This window comes from Mytilus edulis, chromosome 1 (genome assembly GCF_963676685.1).
Source record: "Mytilus edulis chromosome 1, xbMytEdul2.2, whole genome shotgun sequence".
In the NCBI taxonomy this organism is placed as follows: Eukaryota; Metazoa; Mollusca; class Bivalvia; order Mytilida; family Mytilidae; genus Mytilus; species Mytilus edulis.
Window position 1 is genome coordinate 13744698 of NC_092344.1, and position 16235 is coordinate 13760932.

At 32.0% G+C, this 16235-nt stretch overlaps 1 protein-coding gene and 1 long non-coding RNA gene across 2 annotated transcripts; one reads left to right on the forward strand and one right to left on the reverse strand.

Annotated features, from left to right (window-relative positions):
- Nucleotides 1-11458: 11458 nt before the first annotated feature.
- Nucleotides 11459-13341, reverse strand: LOC139510421 (uncharacterized). The gene is made up of 3 exons (XM_071297006.1): nt 13087-13341; nt 12494-12608; nt 11459-11564 (listed from the first exon to the last, which is right to left on the reverse strand). The coding sequence occupies exons 1-3, from the start codon at nt 13213-13215 to the stop codon at nt 11506-11508; spliced, it is 303 nt and encodes a 100-aa protein (XP_071153107.1). The 5' UTR covers nt 13216-13341; the 3' UTR covers nt 11459-11505.
- A 169-nt stretch (nt 13342-13510) lies between these two features.
- LOC139510429 (uncharacterized) lies at nt 13511-16235 on the forward strand. Its single transcript, XR_011661877.1, has 2 exons — nt 13511-13814; nt 16017-16235. It is a non-coding gene; the product is annotated as an uncharacterized lncRNA (long non-coding RNA).

Below are 16235 nucleotides of genomic sequence, written 5' to 3' on the forward strand. Positions count from 1 at the left end.
CGCATTCAAAAATATAAAGCGATACATTCTGAGGATATCATATAAAGCGCAATCTTTGGTTACATTGGCGAAGCTAATGGAGTACAAATTTAAGACCGCAACATGTCTAAGTGTCAAAATGTGTATATTTGGTTGCTAAGGACAGTAAACAATAAAATAAACATAAATTGCATTCCTAGCAGATTTTTTACCTTCAGAACTAAAACAAGAACATAAAAGACTAAAGATTTGTGGTAAATTTTATTTTAAAAAGTGCATTTCTGTGCTTTCTGATGTGCCATAAGGTAGCACTCCACAGTTAGAAAATAAAATTAAAAATGAGCCACAAAATGTTTTATCATCTCCTATTCCTGGATTTCTAATACATTAACCTAACTGTTTGTGTTGTACATGTGCATATGTATGTAATCAGTATATTCCATAGATTTGATTTTCAAAAGTTAAAAGAGTGAAAATTAATTCCTTTTATGTGTATCCATGGCAACATTCTGCATTTATTTACCATAAAATATTGCAAAAAGGGGGGTGGACATGTCACATATCCCCCCCAAAATTTGGATCAAACTAGAATTTCAATGCCTTTGAGTGATACCTTTTTAGAAACTCTTTTCATAAATCTTTCTAACGATCAAATAAAAAATGGGTGTCTTTCGCCTCATTTTTTCGTAAAATCCAATCACAAAGTTCGTGCGATAAAAAGTTGGAAAAAAACATTACAATAATTGCCGGACCAATGTATGGTAGGGACATGCAAATACGGACTGTCATACAGAAAACAGCCTATATTACATACATTACATAATCTTGATGTTCATATAAACCCAATACAAAGGCTATTTTAATACTCAGCTATCCAAAAATGAATTTTATTGCACACTAGCTCTCATATTTGAAAAATCCACAGGGGCCAAAATGCGAAACTACACACCTAACTGTGGAGTGCTACCTTAAGGTGAAATTTTTCCCCTCCTGCCTCAATTTTTATTATATTTTCTATGTTCTACTAGCTGTTACGATGAAAAAGGTACCTTAGTTTTTAAAATTGGTTCAGTATTAAAGATTTTATGAAGGTTAGCAGTTGATGTTGAAACGCGACAAAAAGTGATTTAAAAATAAATGCTGGATCATAGTGAAAAACTTCAAGTCTGTCTCATTTTTGGGGTAAATTTCTAAAACTTTTCCCATTATCTTATTTAAAATCATAAAATTACCTTAAAAGAGGACAAATTGTACAATTTTTAGGTATTTGAAAGCACTTATAGGTCAATTTTGCTGTAAATAGCATACCTAACCTTGGTTTAGAAGCCCTCAAGCAGGGTATAAATTTCTAGCAGTACTGGCATCATTAACTTTAATTAATGCCAAATTATAATATAAAATACTGCTAAAAATGTTTATTTGACTTATTCGCATTCAAAAATATAAAGCGATACATTCTGAGGATATCATATAAAGCGCAATCTTTGGTTACATTGGCGAAGCTAATGGAGTACAAATTTAAGACCGCAACATGTCTAAGTGTCAAAATGTGTATATTTGGTTGCTAAGGACAGTAAACAATAAAATAAACATAAATTGCATTCCTAGCAGATTTTTTACCTTCAGAACTAAAACAAGAACATAAAAGACTAAAGATTTGTGGTAAATTTTATTTTAAAAAGTGCATTTCTGTGCTTTCTGATGTGCCATAAGGTAGCACTCCACAGTTAGAAAATAAAATTAAAAATGAGCCACAAAATGTTTTATCATCTCCTATTCCTGGATTTCTAATACATTAACCTAACTGTTTGTGTTGTACATGTGCATATGTATGTAATCAGTATATTCCATAGATTTGATTTTCAAAAGTTAAAAGAGTGAAAATTAATTCCTTTTATGTGTATCCATGGCAACATTCTGCATTTATTTACCATAAAATATTGCAAAAAGGGGGGTGGACATGTCACATATCCCCCCCAAAATTTGGATCAAACTAGAATTTCAATGCCTTTGAGTGATACCTTTTTAGAAACTCTTTTCATAAATCTTTCTAACGATCAAATAAAAAATGGGTGTCTTTCGCCTCATTTTTTCGTAAAATCCAATCACAAAGTTCGTGCGATAAAAAGTTGGAAAAAAACATTACAATAATTGCCGGACCAATGTATGGTAGGGACATGCAAATACGGACTGTCATACAGAAAACAGCCTATATTACATACATTACATAATCTTGATGTTCATATAAACCCAATACAAAGGCTATTTTAATACTCAGCTATCCAAAAATGAATTTTATTGCACACTAGCTCTCATATTTGAAAAATCCACAGGGGCCAAAATGCGAAACTACACACCTAACTGTGGAGTGCTACCTTAAGGTGAAATTTTTCCCCTCCTGCCTCAATTTTTATTATATTTTCTATGTTCTACTAGCTGTTACGATGAAAAAGGTACCTTAGTTTTTAAAATTGGTTCAGTATTAAAGATTTTATGAAGGTTAGCAGTTGATGTTGAAACGCGACAAAAAGTGATTTAAAAATAAATGCTGGATCATAGTGAAAAACTTCAAGTCTGTCTCATTTTTGGGGTAAATTTCTAAAACTTTTCCCATTATCTTATTTAAAATCATAAAATTACCTTAAAAGAGGACAAATTGTACAATTTTTAGGTATTTGAAAGCACTTATAGGTCAATTTTGCTGTAAATAGCATACCTAACCTTGGTTTAGAAGCCCTCAAGCAGGGTATAAATTTCTAGCAGTACTGGCATCATTAACTTTAATTAATGCCAAATTATAATATAAAATACTGCTAAAAATGTTTATTTGACTTATTCGCATTCAAAAATATAAAGCGATACATTCTGAGGATATCATATAAAGCGCAATCTTTGGTTACATTGGCGAAGCTAATGGAGTACAAATTTAAGACCGCAACATGTCTAAGTGTCAAAATGTGTATATTTGGTTGCTAAGGACAGTAAACAATAAAATAAACATAAATTGCATTCCTAGCAGATTTTTTACCTTCAGAACTAAAACAAGAACATAAAAGACTAAAGATTTGTGGTAAATTTTATTTTAAAAAGTGCATTTCTGTGCTTTCTGATGTGCCATAAGGTAGCACTCCACAGTTAGAAAATAAAATTAAAAATGAGCCACAAAATGTTTTATCATCTCCTATTCCTGGATTTCTAATACATTAACCTAACTGTTTGTGTTGTACATGTGCATATGTATGTAATCAGTATATTCCATAGATTTGATTTTCAAAAGTTAAAAGAGTGAAAATTAATTCCTTTTATGTGTATCCATGGCAACATTCTGCATTTATTTACCATAAAATATTGCAAAAAGGGGGGTGGACATGTCACATATCCCCCCCAAAATTTGGATCAAACTAGAATTTCAATGCCTTTGAGTGATACCTTTTTAGAAACTCTTTTCATAAATCTTTCTAACGATCAAATAAAAAATGGGTGTCTTTCGCCTCATTTTTTCGTAAAATCCAATCACAAAGTTCGTGCGATAAAAAGTTGGAAAAAAACATTACAATAATTGCCGGACCAATGTATGGTAGGGACATGCAAATACGGACTGTCATACAGAAAACAGCCTATATTACATACATTACATAATCTTGATGTTCATATAAACCCAATACAAAGGCTATTTTAATACTCAGCTATCCAAAAATGAATTTTATTGCACACTAGCTCTCATATTTGAAAAATCCACAGGGGCCAAAATGCGAAACTACACACCTAACTGTGGAGTGCTACCTTAAGGTGAAATTTTTCCCCTCCTGCCTCAATTTTTATTATATTTTCTATGTTCTACTAGCTGTTACGATGAAAAAGGTACCTTAGTTTTTAAAATTGGTTCAGTATTAAAGATTTTATGAAGGTTAGCAGTTGATGTTGAAACGCGACAAAAAGTGATTTAAAAATAAATGCTGGATCATAGTGAAAAACTTCAAGTCTGTCTCATTTTTGGGGTAAATTTCTAAAACTTTTCCCATTATCTTATTTAAAATCATAAAATTACCTTAAAAGAGGACAAATTGTACAATTTTTAGGTATTTGAAAGCACTTATAGGTCAATTTTGCTGTAAATAGCATACCTAACCTTGGTTTAGAAGCCCTCAAGCAGGGTATAAATTTCTAGCAGTACTGGCATCATTAACTTTAATTAATGCCAAATTATAATATAAAATACTGCTAAAAATGTTTATTTGACTTATTCGCATTCAAAAATATAAAGCGATACATTCTGAGGATATCATATAAAGCGCAATCTTTGGTTACATTGGCGAAGCTAATGGAGTACAAATTTAAGACCGCAACATGTCTAAGTGTCAAAATGTGTATATTTGGTTGCTAAGGACAGTAAACAATAAAATAAACATAAATTGCATTCCTAGCAGATTTTTTACCTTCAGAACTAAAACAAGAACATAAAAGACTAAAGATTTGTGGTAAATTTTATTTTAAAAAGTGCATTTCTGTGCTTTCTGATGTGCCATAAGGTAGCACTCCACAGTTAGAAAATAAAATTAAAAATGAGCCACAAAATGTTTTATCATCTCCTATTCCTGGATTTCTAATACATTAACCTAACTGTTTGTGTTGTACATGTGCATATGTATGTAATCAGTATATTCCATAGATTTGATTTTCAAAAGTTAAAAGAGTGAAAATTAATTCCTTTTATGTGTATCCATGGCAACATTCTGCATTTATTTACCATAAAATATTGCAAAAAGGGGGGTGGACATGTCACATATCCCCCCCAAAATTTGGATCAAACTAGAATTTCAATGCCTTTGAGTGATACCTTTTTAGAAACTCTTTTCATAAATCTTTCTAACGATCAAATAAAAAATGGGTGTCTTTCGCCTCATTTTTTCGTAAAATCCAATCACAAAGTTCGTGCGATAAAAAGTTGGAAAAAAACATTACAATAATTGCCGGACCAATGTATGGTAGGGACATGCAAATACGGACTGTCATACAGAAAACAGCCTATATTACATACATTACATAATCTTGATGTTCATATAAACCCAATACAAAGGCTATTTTAATACTCAGCTATCCAAAAATGAATTTTATTGCACACTAGCTCTCATATTTGAAAAATCCACAGGGGCCAAAATGCGAAACTACACACCTAACTGTGGAGTGCTACCTTAAGGTGAAATTTTTCCCCTCCTGCCTCAATTTTTATTATATTTTCTATGTTCTACTAGCTGTTACGATGAAAAAGGTACCTTAGTTTTTAAAATTGGTTCAGTATTAAAGATTTTATGAAGGTTAGCAGTTGATGTTGAAACGCGACAAAAAGTGATTTAAAAATAAATGCTGGATCATAGTGAAAAACTTCAAGTCTGTCTCATTTTTGGGGTAAATTTCTAAAACTTTTCCCATTATCTTATTTAAAATCATAAAATTACCTTAAAAGAGGACAAATTGTACAATTTTTAGGTATTTGAAAGCACTTATAGGTCAATTTTGCTGTAAATAGCATACCTAACCTTGGTTTAGAAGCCCTCAAGCAGGGTATAAATTTCTAGCAGTACTGGCATCATTAACTTTAATTAATGCCAAATTATAATATAAAATACTGCTAAAAATGTTTATTTGACTTATTCGCATTCAAAAATATAAAGCGATACATTCTGAGGATATCATATAAAGCGCAATCTTTGGTTACATTGGCGAAGCTAATGGAGTACAAATTTAAGACCGCAACATGTCTAAGTGTCAAAATGTGTATATTTGGTTGCTAAGGACAGTAAACAATAAAATAAACATAAATTGCATTCCTAGCAGATTTTTTACCTTCAGAACTAAAACAAGAACATAAAAGACTAAAGATTTGTGGTAAATTTTATTTTAAAAAGTGCATTTCTGTGCTTTCTGATGTGCCATAAGGTAGCACTCCACAGTTAGAAAATAAAATTAAAAATGAGCCACAAAATGTTTTATCATCTCCTATTCCTGGATTTCTAATACATTAACCTAACTGTTTGTGTTGTACATGTGCATATGTATGTAATCAGTATATTCCATAGATTTGATTTTCAAAAGTTAAAAGAGTGAAAATTAATTCCTTTTATGTGTATCCATGGCAACATTCTGCATTTATTTACCATAAAATATTGCAAAAAGGGGGGTGGACATGTCACATATCCCCCCCAAAATTTGGATCAAACTAGAATTTCAATGCCTTTGAGTGATACCTTTTTAGAAACTCTTTTCATAAATCTTTCTAACGATCAAATAAAAAATGGGTGTCTTTCGCCTCATTTTTTCGTAAAATCCAATCACAAAGTTCGTGCGATAAAAAGTTGGAAAAAAACATTACAATAATTGCCGGACCAATGTATGGTAGGGACATGCAAATACGGACTGTCATACAGAAAACAGCCTATATTACATACATTACATAATCTTGATGTTCATATAAACCCAATACAAAGGCTATTTTAATACTCAGCTATCCAAAAATGAATTTTATTGCACACTAGCTCTCATATTTGAAAAATCCACAGGGGCCAAAATGCGAAACTACACACCTAACTGTGGAGTGCTACCTTAAGGTGAAATTTTTCCCCTCCTGCCTCAATTTTTATTATATTTTCTATGTTCTACTAGCTGTTACGATGAAAAAGGTACCTTAGTTTTTAAAATTGGTTCAGTATTAAAGATTTTATGAAGGTTAGCAGTTGATGTTGAAACGCGACAAAAAGTGATTTAAAAATAAATGCTGGATCATAGTGAAAAACTTCAAGTCTGTCTCATTTTTGGGGTAAATTTCTAAAACTTTTCCCATTATCTTATTTAAAATCATAAAATTACCTTAAAAGAGGACAAATTGTACAATTTTTAGGTATTTGAAAGCACTTATAGGTCAATTTTGCTGTAAATAGCATACCTAACCTTGGTTTAGAAGCCCTCAAGCAGGGTATAAATTTCTAGCAGTACTGGCATCATTAACTTTAATTAATGCCAAATTATAATATAAAATACTGCTAAAAATGTTTATTTGACTTATTCGCATTCAAAAATATAAAGCGATACATTCTGAGGATATCATATAAAGCGCAATCTTTGGTTACATTGGCGAAGCTAATGGAGTACAAATTTAAGACCGCAACATGTCTAAGTGTCAAAATGTGTATATTTGGTTGCTAAGGACAGTAAACAATAAAATAAACATAAATTGCATTCCTAGCAGATTTTTTACCTTCAGAACTAAAACAAGAACATAAAAGACTAAAGATTTGTGGTAAATTTTATTTTAAAAAGTGCATTTCTGTGCTTTCTGATGTGCCATAAGGTAGCACTCCACAGTTAGAAAATAAAATTAAAAATGAGCCACAAAATGTTTTATCATCTCCTATTCCTGGATTTCTAATACATTAACCTAACTGTTTGTGTTGTACATGTGCATATGTATGTAATCAGTATATTCCATAGATTTGATTTTCAAAAGTTAAAAGAGTGAAAATTAATTCCTTTTATGTGTATCCATGGCAACATTCTGCATTTATTTACCATAAAATATTGCAAAAAGGGGGGTGGACATGTCACATATCCCCCCCAAAATTTGGATCAAACTAGAATTTCAATGCCTTTGAGTGATACCTTTTTAGAAACTCTTTTCATAAATCTTTCTAACGATCAAATAAAAAATGGGTGTCTTTCGCCTCATTTTTTCGTAAAATCCAATCACAAAGTTCGTGCGATAAAAAGTTGGAAAAAAACATTACAATAATTGCCGGACCAATGTATGGTAGGGACATGCAAATACGGACTGTCATACAGAAAACAGCCTATATTACATACATTACATAATCTTGATGTTCATATAAACCCAATACAAAGGCTATTTTAATACTCAGCTATCCAAAAATGAATTTTATTGCACACTAGCTCTCATATTTGAAAAATCCACAGGGGCCAAAATGCGAAACTACACACCTAACTGTGGAGTGCTACCTTAAGGTGAAATTTTTCCCCTCCTGCCTCAATTTTTATTATATTTTCTATGTTCTACTAGCTGTTACGATGAAAAAGGTACCTTAGTTTTTAAAATTGGTTCAGTATTAAAGATTTTATGAAGGTTAGCAGTTGATGTTGAAACGCGACAAAAAGTGATTTAAAAATAAATGCTGGATCATAGTGAAAAACTTCAAGTCTGTCTCATTTTTGGGGTAAATTTCTAAAACTTTTCCCATTATCTTATTTAAAATCATAAAATTACCTTAAAAGAGGACAAATTGTACAATTTTTAGGTATTTGAAAGCACTTATAGGTCAATTTTGCTGTAAATAGCATACCTAACCTTGGTTTAGAAGCCCTCAAGCAGGGTATAAATTTCTAGCAGTACTGGCATCATTAACTTTAATTAATGCCAAATTATAATATAAAATACTGCTAAAAATGTTTATTTGACTTATTCGCATTCAAAAATATAAAGCGATACATTCTGAGGATATCATATAAAGCGCAATCTTTGGTTACATTGGCGAAGCTAATGGAGTACAAATTTAAGACCGCAACATGTCTAAGTGTCAAAATGTGTATATTTGGTTGCTAAGGACAGTAAACAATAAAATAAACATAAATTGCATTCCTAGCAGATTTTTTACCTTCAGAACTAAAACAAGAACATAAAAGACTAAAGATTTGTGGTAAATTTTATTTTAAAAAGTGCATTTCTGTGCTTTCTGATGTGCCATAAGGTAGCACTCCACAGTTAGAAAATAAAATTAAAAATGAGCCACAAAATGTTTTATCATCTCCTATTCCTGGATTTCTAATACATTAACCTAACTGTTTGTGTTGTACATGTGCATATGTATGTAATCAGTATATTCCATAGATTTGATTTTCAAAAGTTAAAAGAGTGAAAATTAATTCCTTTTATGTGTATCCATGGCAACATTCTGCATTTATTTACCATAAAATATTGCAAAAAGGGGGGTGGACATGTCACATATCCCCCCCAAAATTTGGATCAAACTAGAATTTCAATGCCTTTGAGTGATACCTTTTTAGAAACTCTTTTCATAAATCTTTCTAACGATCAAATAAAAAATGGGTGTCTTTCGCCTCATTTTTTCGTAAAATCCAATCACAAAGTTCGTGCGATAAAAAGTTGGAAAAAAACATTACAATAATTGCCGGACCAATGTATGGTAGGGACATGCAAATACGGACTGTCATACAGAAAACAGCCTATATTACATACATTACATAATCTTGATGTTCATATAAACCCAATACAAAGGCTATTTTAATACTCAGCTATCCAAAAATGAATTTTATTGCACACTAGCTCTCATATTTGAAAAATCCACAGGGGCCAAAATGCGAAACTACACACCTAACTGTGGAGTGCTACCTTAAGGTGAAATTTTTCCCCTCCTGCCTCAATTTTTATTATATTTTCTATGTTCTACTAGCTGTTACGATGAAAAAGGTACCTTAGTTTTTAAAATTGGTTCAGTATTAAAGATTTTATGAAGGTTAGCAGTTGATGTTGAAACGCGACAAAAAGTGATTTAAAAATAAATGCTGGATCATAGTGAAAAACTTCAAGTCTGTCTCATTTTTGGGGTAAATTTCTAAAACTTTTCCCATTATCTTATTTAAAATCATAAAATTACCTTAAAAGAGGACAAATTGTACAATTTTTAGGTATTTGAAAGCACTTATAGGTCAATTTTGCTGTAAATAGCATACCTAACCTTGGTTTAGAAGCCCTCAAGCAGGGTATAAATTTCTAGCAGTACTGGCATCATTAACTTTAATTAATGCCAAATTATAATATAAAATACTGCTAAAAATGTTTATTTGACTTATTCGCATTCAAAAATATAAAGCGATACATTCTGAGGATATCATATAAAGCGCAATCTTTGGTTACATTGGCGAAGCTAATGGAGTACAAATTTAAGACCGCAACATGTCTAAGTGTCAAAATGTGTATATTTGGTTGCTAAGGACAGTAAACAATAAAATAAACATAAATTGCATTCCTAGCAGATTTTTTACCTTCAGAACTAAAACAAGAACATAAAAGACTAAAGATTTGTGGTAAATTTTATTTTAAAAAGTGCATTTCTGTGCTTTCTGATGTGCCATAAGGTAGCACTCCACAGTTAGAAAATAAAATTAAAAATGAGCCACAAAATGTTTTATCATCTCCTATTCCTGGATTTCTAATACATTAACCTAACTGTTTGTGTTGTACATGTGCATATGTATGTAATCAGTATATTCCATAGATTTGATTTTCAAAAGTTAAAAGAGTGAAAATTAATTCCTTTTATGTGTATCCATGGCAACATTCTGCATTTATTTACCATAAAATATTGCAAAAAGGGGGGTGGACATGTCACATATCCCCCCCAAAATTTGGATCAAACTAGAATTTCAATGCCTTTGAGTGATACCTTTTTAGAAACTCTTTTCATAAATCTTTCTAACGATCAAATAAAAAATGGGTGTCTTTCGCCTCATTTTTTCGTAAAATCCAATCACAAAGTTCGTGCGATAAAAAGTTGGAAAAAAACATTACAATAATTGCCGGACCAATGTATGGTAGGGACATGCAAATACGGACTGTCATACAGAAAACAGCCTATATTACATACATTACATAATCTTGATGTTCATATAAACCCAATACAAAGGCTATTTTAATACTCAGCTATCCAAAAATGAATTTTATTGCACACTAGCTCTCATATTTGAAAAATCCACAGGGGCCAAAATGCGAAACTACACACCTAACTGTGGAGTGCTACCTTATCTTGTGAAAAAAATGATCCACAAAACAATTCACGTGTGTATAACCAAATAGACAAATAAACCTGTGACAATTCTGCTTCTATTGGTACCAAGTTAATTGCTCAAAATCAAACCAAAAATGACCCCCAAATATTTTTTTGAAAAAAAATAGTTTAATATACAATATATAGGGAAAAAAATCTCAAGTGACGAATACTTTTGGCCACACTCTGTAGATCTCATCATCATGGTTATTTGGTCAACATTAGCTTTGCATGGTTGGATGTGTTCTCGGTTACTAAAACCAACTGGTCAGCTATGGTTTGCATATGGAAAAAGACTTTGAGGTGTACATGTTTTTTTAAGGTTCAAGTGACCATGACCTCATTTCCATGAACCAATGTCAATGTTAAGTTAATGTGATACCTGTTTCAGAACCTTTGTCATAACGATTTTTACATGAACTTAAATCATGATCAGAAAAGCAGGCTTGACATTTCAGAGCTTCAATCTTGCTTCAGAAAATCAGAAAATCTTTTTTACTCTGGATTGTGATAATTTGTATCCATAAACATATCTAGATTTCCACATTATTTGTTTTGAAGAATGAAAATATAGTTAAACAAAGTTCGTGTGTCTACTTTTGTATTATGGTAGAACAACACAAATCAAATTTGTTTTCAGAATTTAATTGTAAATAAGAAAAATCCCAAATGGCTGTTAACTTTCTAGGTTGATTGTTTCTTCTGACAGCTTTTTCATTTCCTCTTCAATAAATTCTGCAATGAAAAAAAGTTGTTTACTCATTTCCTTGAAACGCACCATTAGTGCATGTGTGACGTATAGTTGTAGTCGCGAATAACATATCAATTTTGAATATGGTTGCTGAAACCATGGAAGTATTATATTAACATAAATAACAAAAATATAATACTTCCATGCTGAAACATTATTGTGTGTGTCTCTTGAGCTTAACAATGGCCGTATTCATGAACATATACGAGGGTGTGGAAAGGGTACATCATTTCAGTATTTTCATTTTTTTATTAGTATTTCTGAGTTGTTATTCTCTATTGTGTAAATACGAACCAGACCTCATTCAGTAATGTCAATTAATAATAAATAATGGCCTTTTAATAGGTTTTTTTTTTATTCGAAAGCTGCGATACTTTTGATTATCGATACTTTGCAGTCTAGAACGATTTGTTGGAAGTGTTTTTCACGACCCGTGTTTCTGGGACAACACTATTCAGATACAGCCAATAAAAATAGAGAGATGGATGGACAAATCCTTCATGCGCTTGATAACTGGTGGTAAAGATGAAGCAAACGGTATATTTATAATCCTTGTTTTTTTTTCAATTTAACAAATACCATATATAGGATGAATAAATAGCTCCCATAACGTGCCATCAGATTCAACCACCACATTCTCGCGCGACTGCATGCGTATACATCACCCTAGTCAAACGGACCATGTTACTCAATTAAAGACCATATTAAAAAAAGAAGATGTGGTGTGAGTTCCAGTGAGACAACTCTCCACAAGAGACAAAATGACACAGAACTTAACATCTAAAGGTCACTGGCCTTCAACAATGAGCAAAGCTCATATCGCATAATCATCTATAAAAGGCCCCGAAATTTATTTGCCTGATGAGAGAAGTCAAAGTGATTATATTTATACCGTAATATCATTACAACATACCGTTTACTTCTTGAGAAGTAAGAGATGTTTTGTCATCCGCTGTTCCAATGTTTTCGACTTTCTTTCCTTTCTTCGTCATACAACAACAGCAGATTGCAGCAAAACACCTTCGAAACTATAAATATAAATAAACAATCGCGAGGTAGCCATACATTGTGTATTTTACTAAATTTTGGCGCATTTATATGTTCCGAGGTTTAGTGTGTCGTCAATTTCGATGAACTAGTATATATATTATTGCCAAAGGACCAGTTGAAGCCTGTCTCCGGTTCTCCTGTCTATAAAGATCTATAAATGAAAGAGGATGCTCAATAAAATGATAAAAAAAAAAAACCATATAGTATGCGGTACAATAATGTATGATTTATGTTTACTAGTATTTTATAAAGACACCTCAGAATACAATCGTAAATACAAGATAGTTTAAACATTTAGGCACAACCATTTCACAATTTCATTACATTTTCTTATCTAAAAAAAATTATACACATTTATAATATCACCCTCAAAATGGCAACATTTGGTTAGTTATATTTGTAAAAAGCAACACATAGGATAAGTTTTTCCATGTATTTTTTGCTTTTAAATCTTACTGAACAGCAGCTTTTTCCTCTCTCCTTTTTTGTTTTGACCTCAGTTTCTGTCTCCTCTGATGCCTTAGTGTTTCCATCATTGTTTGTTTTGCTCGTGCTTTCCTTGGGTAAAGTATTCTCGTCTTCCATGTTTGTATAAATGTTTTACATTACTTGCCATTCACCATAATTTGGCTCTCGAAACTGAATGAGCAATTTTGGTAACCAACCACGTGACTTTTCCCCTATATTTTATGACGCCAAAGTAGATATATAAAAAAAAATATTAACGGTAGTATCTATTGAATCATGTTTAAAAAAATACATATAAAAATCATCAAAAGTATTTTGGGGAATTGAAATGTTTTGTGGAATACTTTTAGCGGGAAGTCACGTTTCTGCTGAATTCGATTTACCCTGGAACGTTTATGACGTTAACGTTTTCAGTAAACAATTTGCACAACACATGAACATGGAACCAGAATACAGAATAGAACCTGAAAACTGTGAAAATGCTTTCGAAATTCCAAATATCTTTCCCTGTAGAGGTGGATGCTGTGGACAGAAACCGGAAGAATATTGCTGTAATGAAAGTTTACAACTAAATTTGGCAATTTTTTCCATGTGTTCAACGATTGTGTTTCTTTTGTTCGCTGTCTGGGCTTGGAAAAGATGTATATTGATTTGGTGCGGGGACAAAAAAGGTTTCACTTCACAGAATATTGATTTGGTTTCAAGAAGAGAATGTGGTAAGTTACTATAATAAATATAAGTACATAAACTTGCTTATATCGTTTTATTTTTTAATTATGTTTTTTTTTTCTTCTTTTTTTTTTATTGAAGGTTTCACATGTTTAGCTAGTTTATATTAATCCCTTTCCACTTTGCGGGTGCGAGTGCTGCCTTGTAGCAGCATTAGCCTGCTCTTTTTCGAAATCTACAAGGGTGTCTTAAACGTGCAAGAGATATGGCTCTCTCTTAACACGGGTCAGTCATTTATCGTCCTCTTCCTGCGGACATTCATCGTTTCCACATGTTTCGTTGTTTTTCGCATAATATTTTTGGCTAAAACTTTCTATCAAAAAACGCATTCGAGTGCTGCCTTGTAGCAGAATTAGCTGCGTAGGATTTATGCGGTTTTTTTTTGTCATATTAAAAACCCATACGTGCAAGAAGTAAAATAATAAAAATACCGAACTCCAAAGAATTCAAATCCGAAAGTCTCTTATCAAACGACAAAATCAAAAGCTCAAACACATCAAACGAATGGAAAACAATTGTCATAGTTCAAGCATTTCGTGATGTAGTAAATGGTTGATTGAACCTGGTTTTATAGCTGACGAAACATATCACTTGTATGACAGTCGCACAACATTCCATTTTGTTGACAACAATTTGGAAACAAAATTAACAAAACAATCAGACATAATAGGTAACAGTCAACACTGTGTAATAATATTGATTACTGTTAAAACAAACAAATATGTCAACGAACATTGACAAAACGGCATGCATTTTTTATATAAATAAGGCCGTTAGTTTTCTCGTTTGAATTGTTTTACATTGTCATATCGGGGCCTTTTATAGCTGACTATGCGGTATGGCGGCTTTGCTCATTATTGAAGGCCGTACGGTGACATATAATTGTTAATGTCGGTGTCGTTTTAGTCTCTTGTGGACAGTTGTCTCATTGGCAATCATACCACAGTCTTCTTTTTTATATCTAGATAAAGCACATAAGCAAAAATAAAAGACAAACCGATACAAAAAAAAATAATCACAGAATAACACACTAGCGAGTAGCATAAGTACCGAGCCCCGCCAAAAGTATATAATATGGGGACGAAGTCCCCAATAACAGTAGAAAATTCAATAAAAAAAAAAATTCGGGAAAATTTCCCGAATTTTTCATTGTACTAATGAACTCAAAATCGTTCAATTTTTTTTTATGTCATGTTTTGAAATCCCGGACATGCGCAGAAATGTACAATGTACTTTCTTTTTCCGGTCTCGTTTGTATGAAACTTTGAGTAAAATATATATTTATCAGTCTAGTATAAAATAGGAAGGAACGCGCAATACCAATTTCATTTTTAATAATTCCTTGATATGAAAAAACGTTACCTGATGATAGCGTTACTTTGTTTACATTGCATATGACGTCATAATTTAAATAACGTCACAAATAAAAATCCCTAACAACAGAACCAAAATCGGAAACGTTACGGTATTTCCGTTTCTTTTTTTTTAACAAATATTTAAGTTACAAAAAAATAATTCATACAGACTTCGTCCCCATTTACAGGTAATGCCTGCCTCATATTACCAAAAATGAACTTAACAATAAATATAGATTATACAATGGGTGCAGAAAGGGATAAATTGACGAAGAATTAGAGAAATGTTTATAGTTTACAAAAACAAATGAAGGACACTATTACATGTAATTGAGATAATAAACAACGTCAGTACCCAGAGTGTATTATTTCTGAAGTTGGCACGGAATATTTATCAACAAGGTTTTGGTATCTTCCGATGAACTTTTTTTTAGAAACAGGACGAGATGTTCTTTGACATAACCCTGGTTCATCAACTTTATAATTAGATACCGGTGACGTCTTATAAAATCAGGGTTGCAGCTGTCAGCTCTTGAATACCGAATGAGTTGTGGAATGGATATCCCTTATGCTGGTTAAGTTGGTATATTGCTACTATGGCGGGTGGAAGTTGATAATTTTAAAATTGATTGCTTCCCGTTTGTTATAGATGCTGGTACAGTACTGAGATGACTGCTTATGTCAAGTTCGGCGTATAAGTCTAAAAATGGGGCAATATACAATTATATGTCTCTGCTAGATTGAAAAAAAATGTAATCTTAATCCAAAAATTGTGTTTACTTCGTATGTGTATTAGTAAAATGTAACTTAATGCTTTTTTTTTTAAATCCCTAGGAACTGCAATACCATGCACTCACATTGGTTGTTCTGGTGTAGTACCGTCTCCAGGTGTGCATATTACCAGCAATAAGAGGACAACAAATGGGGTATCCAACAAAATGAATAAGAAACTGTATAACCAGACCAAGAACTTTACAGAATGTCCACCAAGCTATGAAGAAGCAATAAGATTGCAATCAAACCAAATTTCTCAATAAACATCTAACATATAAA

Bases quoted from the DNA above. Each gene is read 5' to 3' on its own strand.
- LOC139510421 (XM_071297006.1), bottom strand. From the start codon at position 13,215: ATGGAAGACGAGAATACTTTACCCAAGGAAAGCACGAGCAAAACAAAC. The intron at 12,609-13,086 runs GTAAGATTTAAA...TTATATTTATAG, and splicing joins GAGGAAAAAGCTGCTGTTCA to TTTCGAAGGTGTTTTGCTGC. The intron at 11,565-12,493 runs GTATGTTGTAAT...TTTTCATTGCAG, and splicing joins TACTTCTCAAGAAGTAAACG to AATTTATTGAAGAGGAAATG.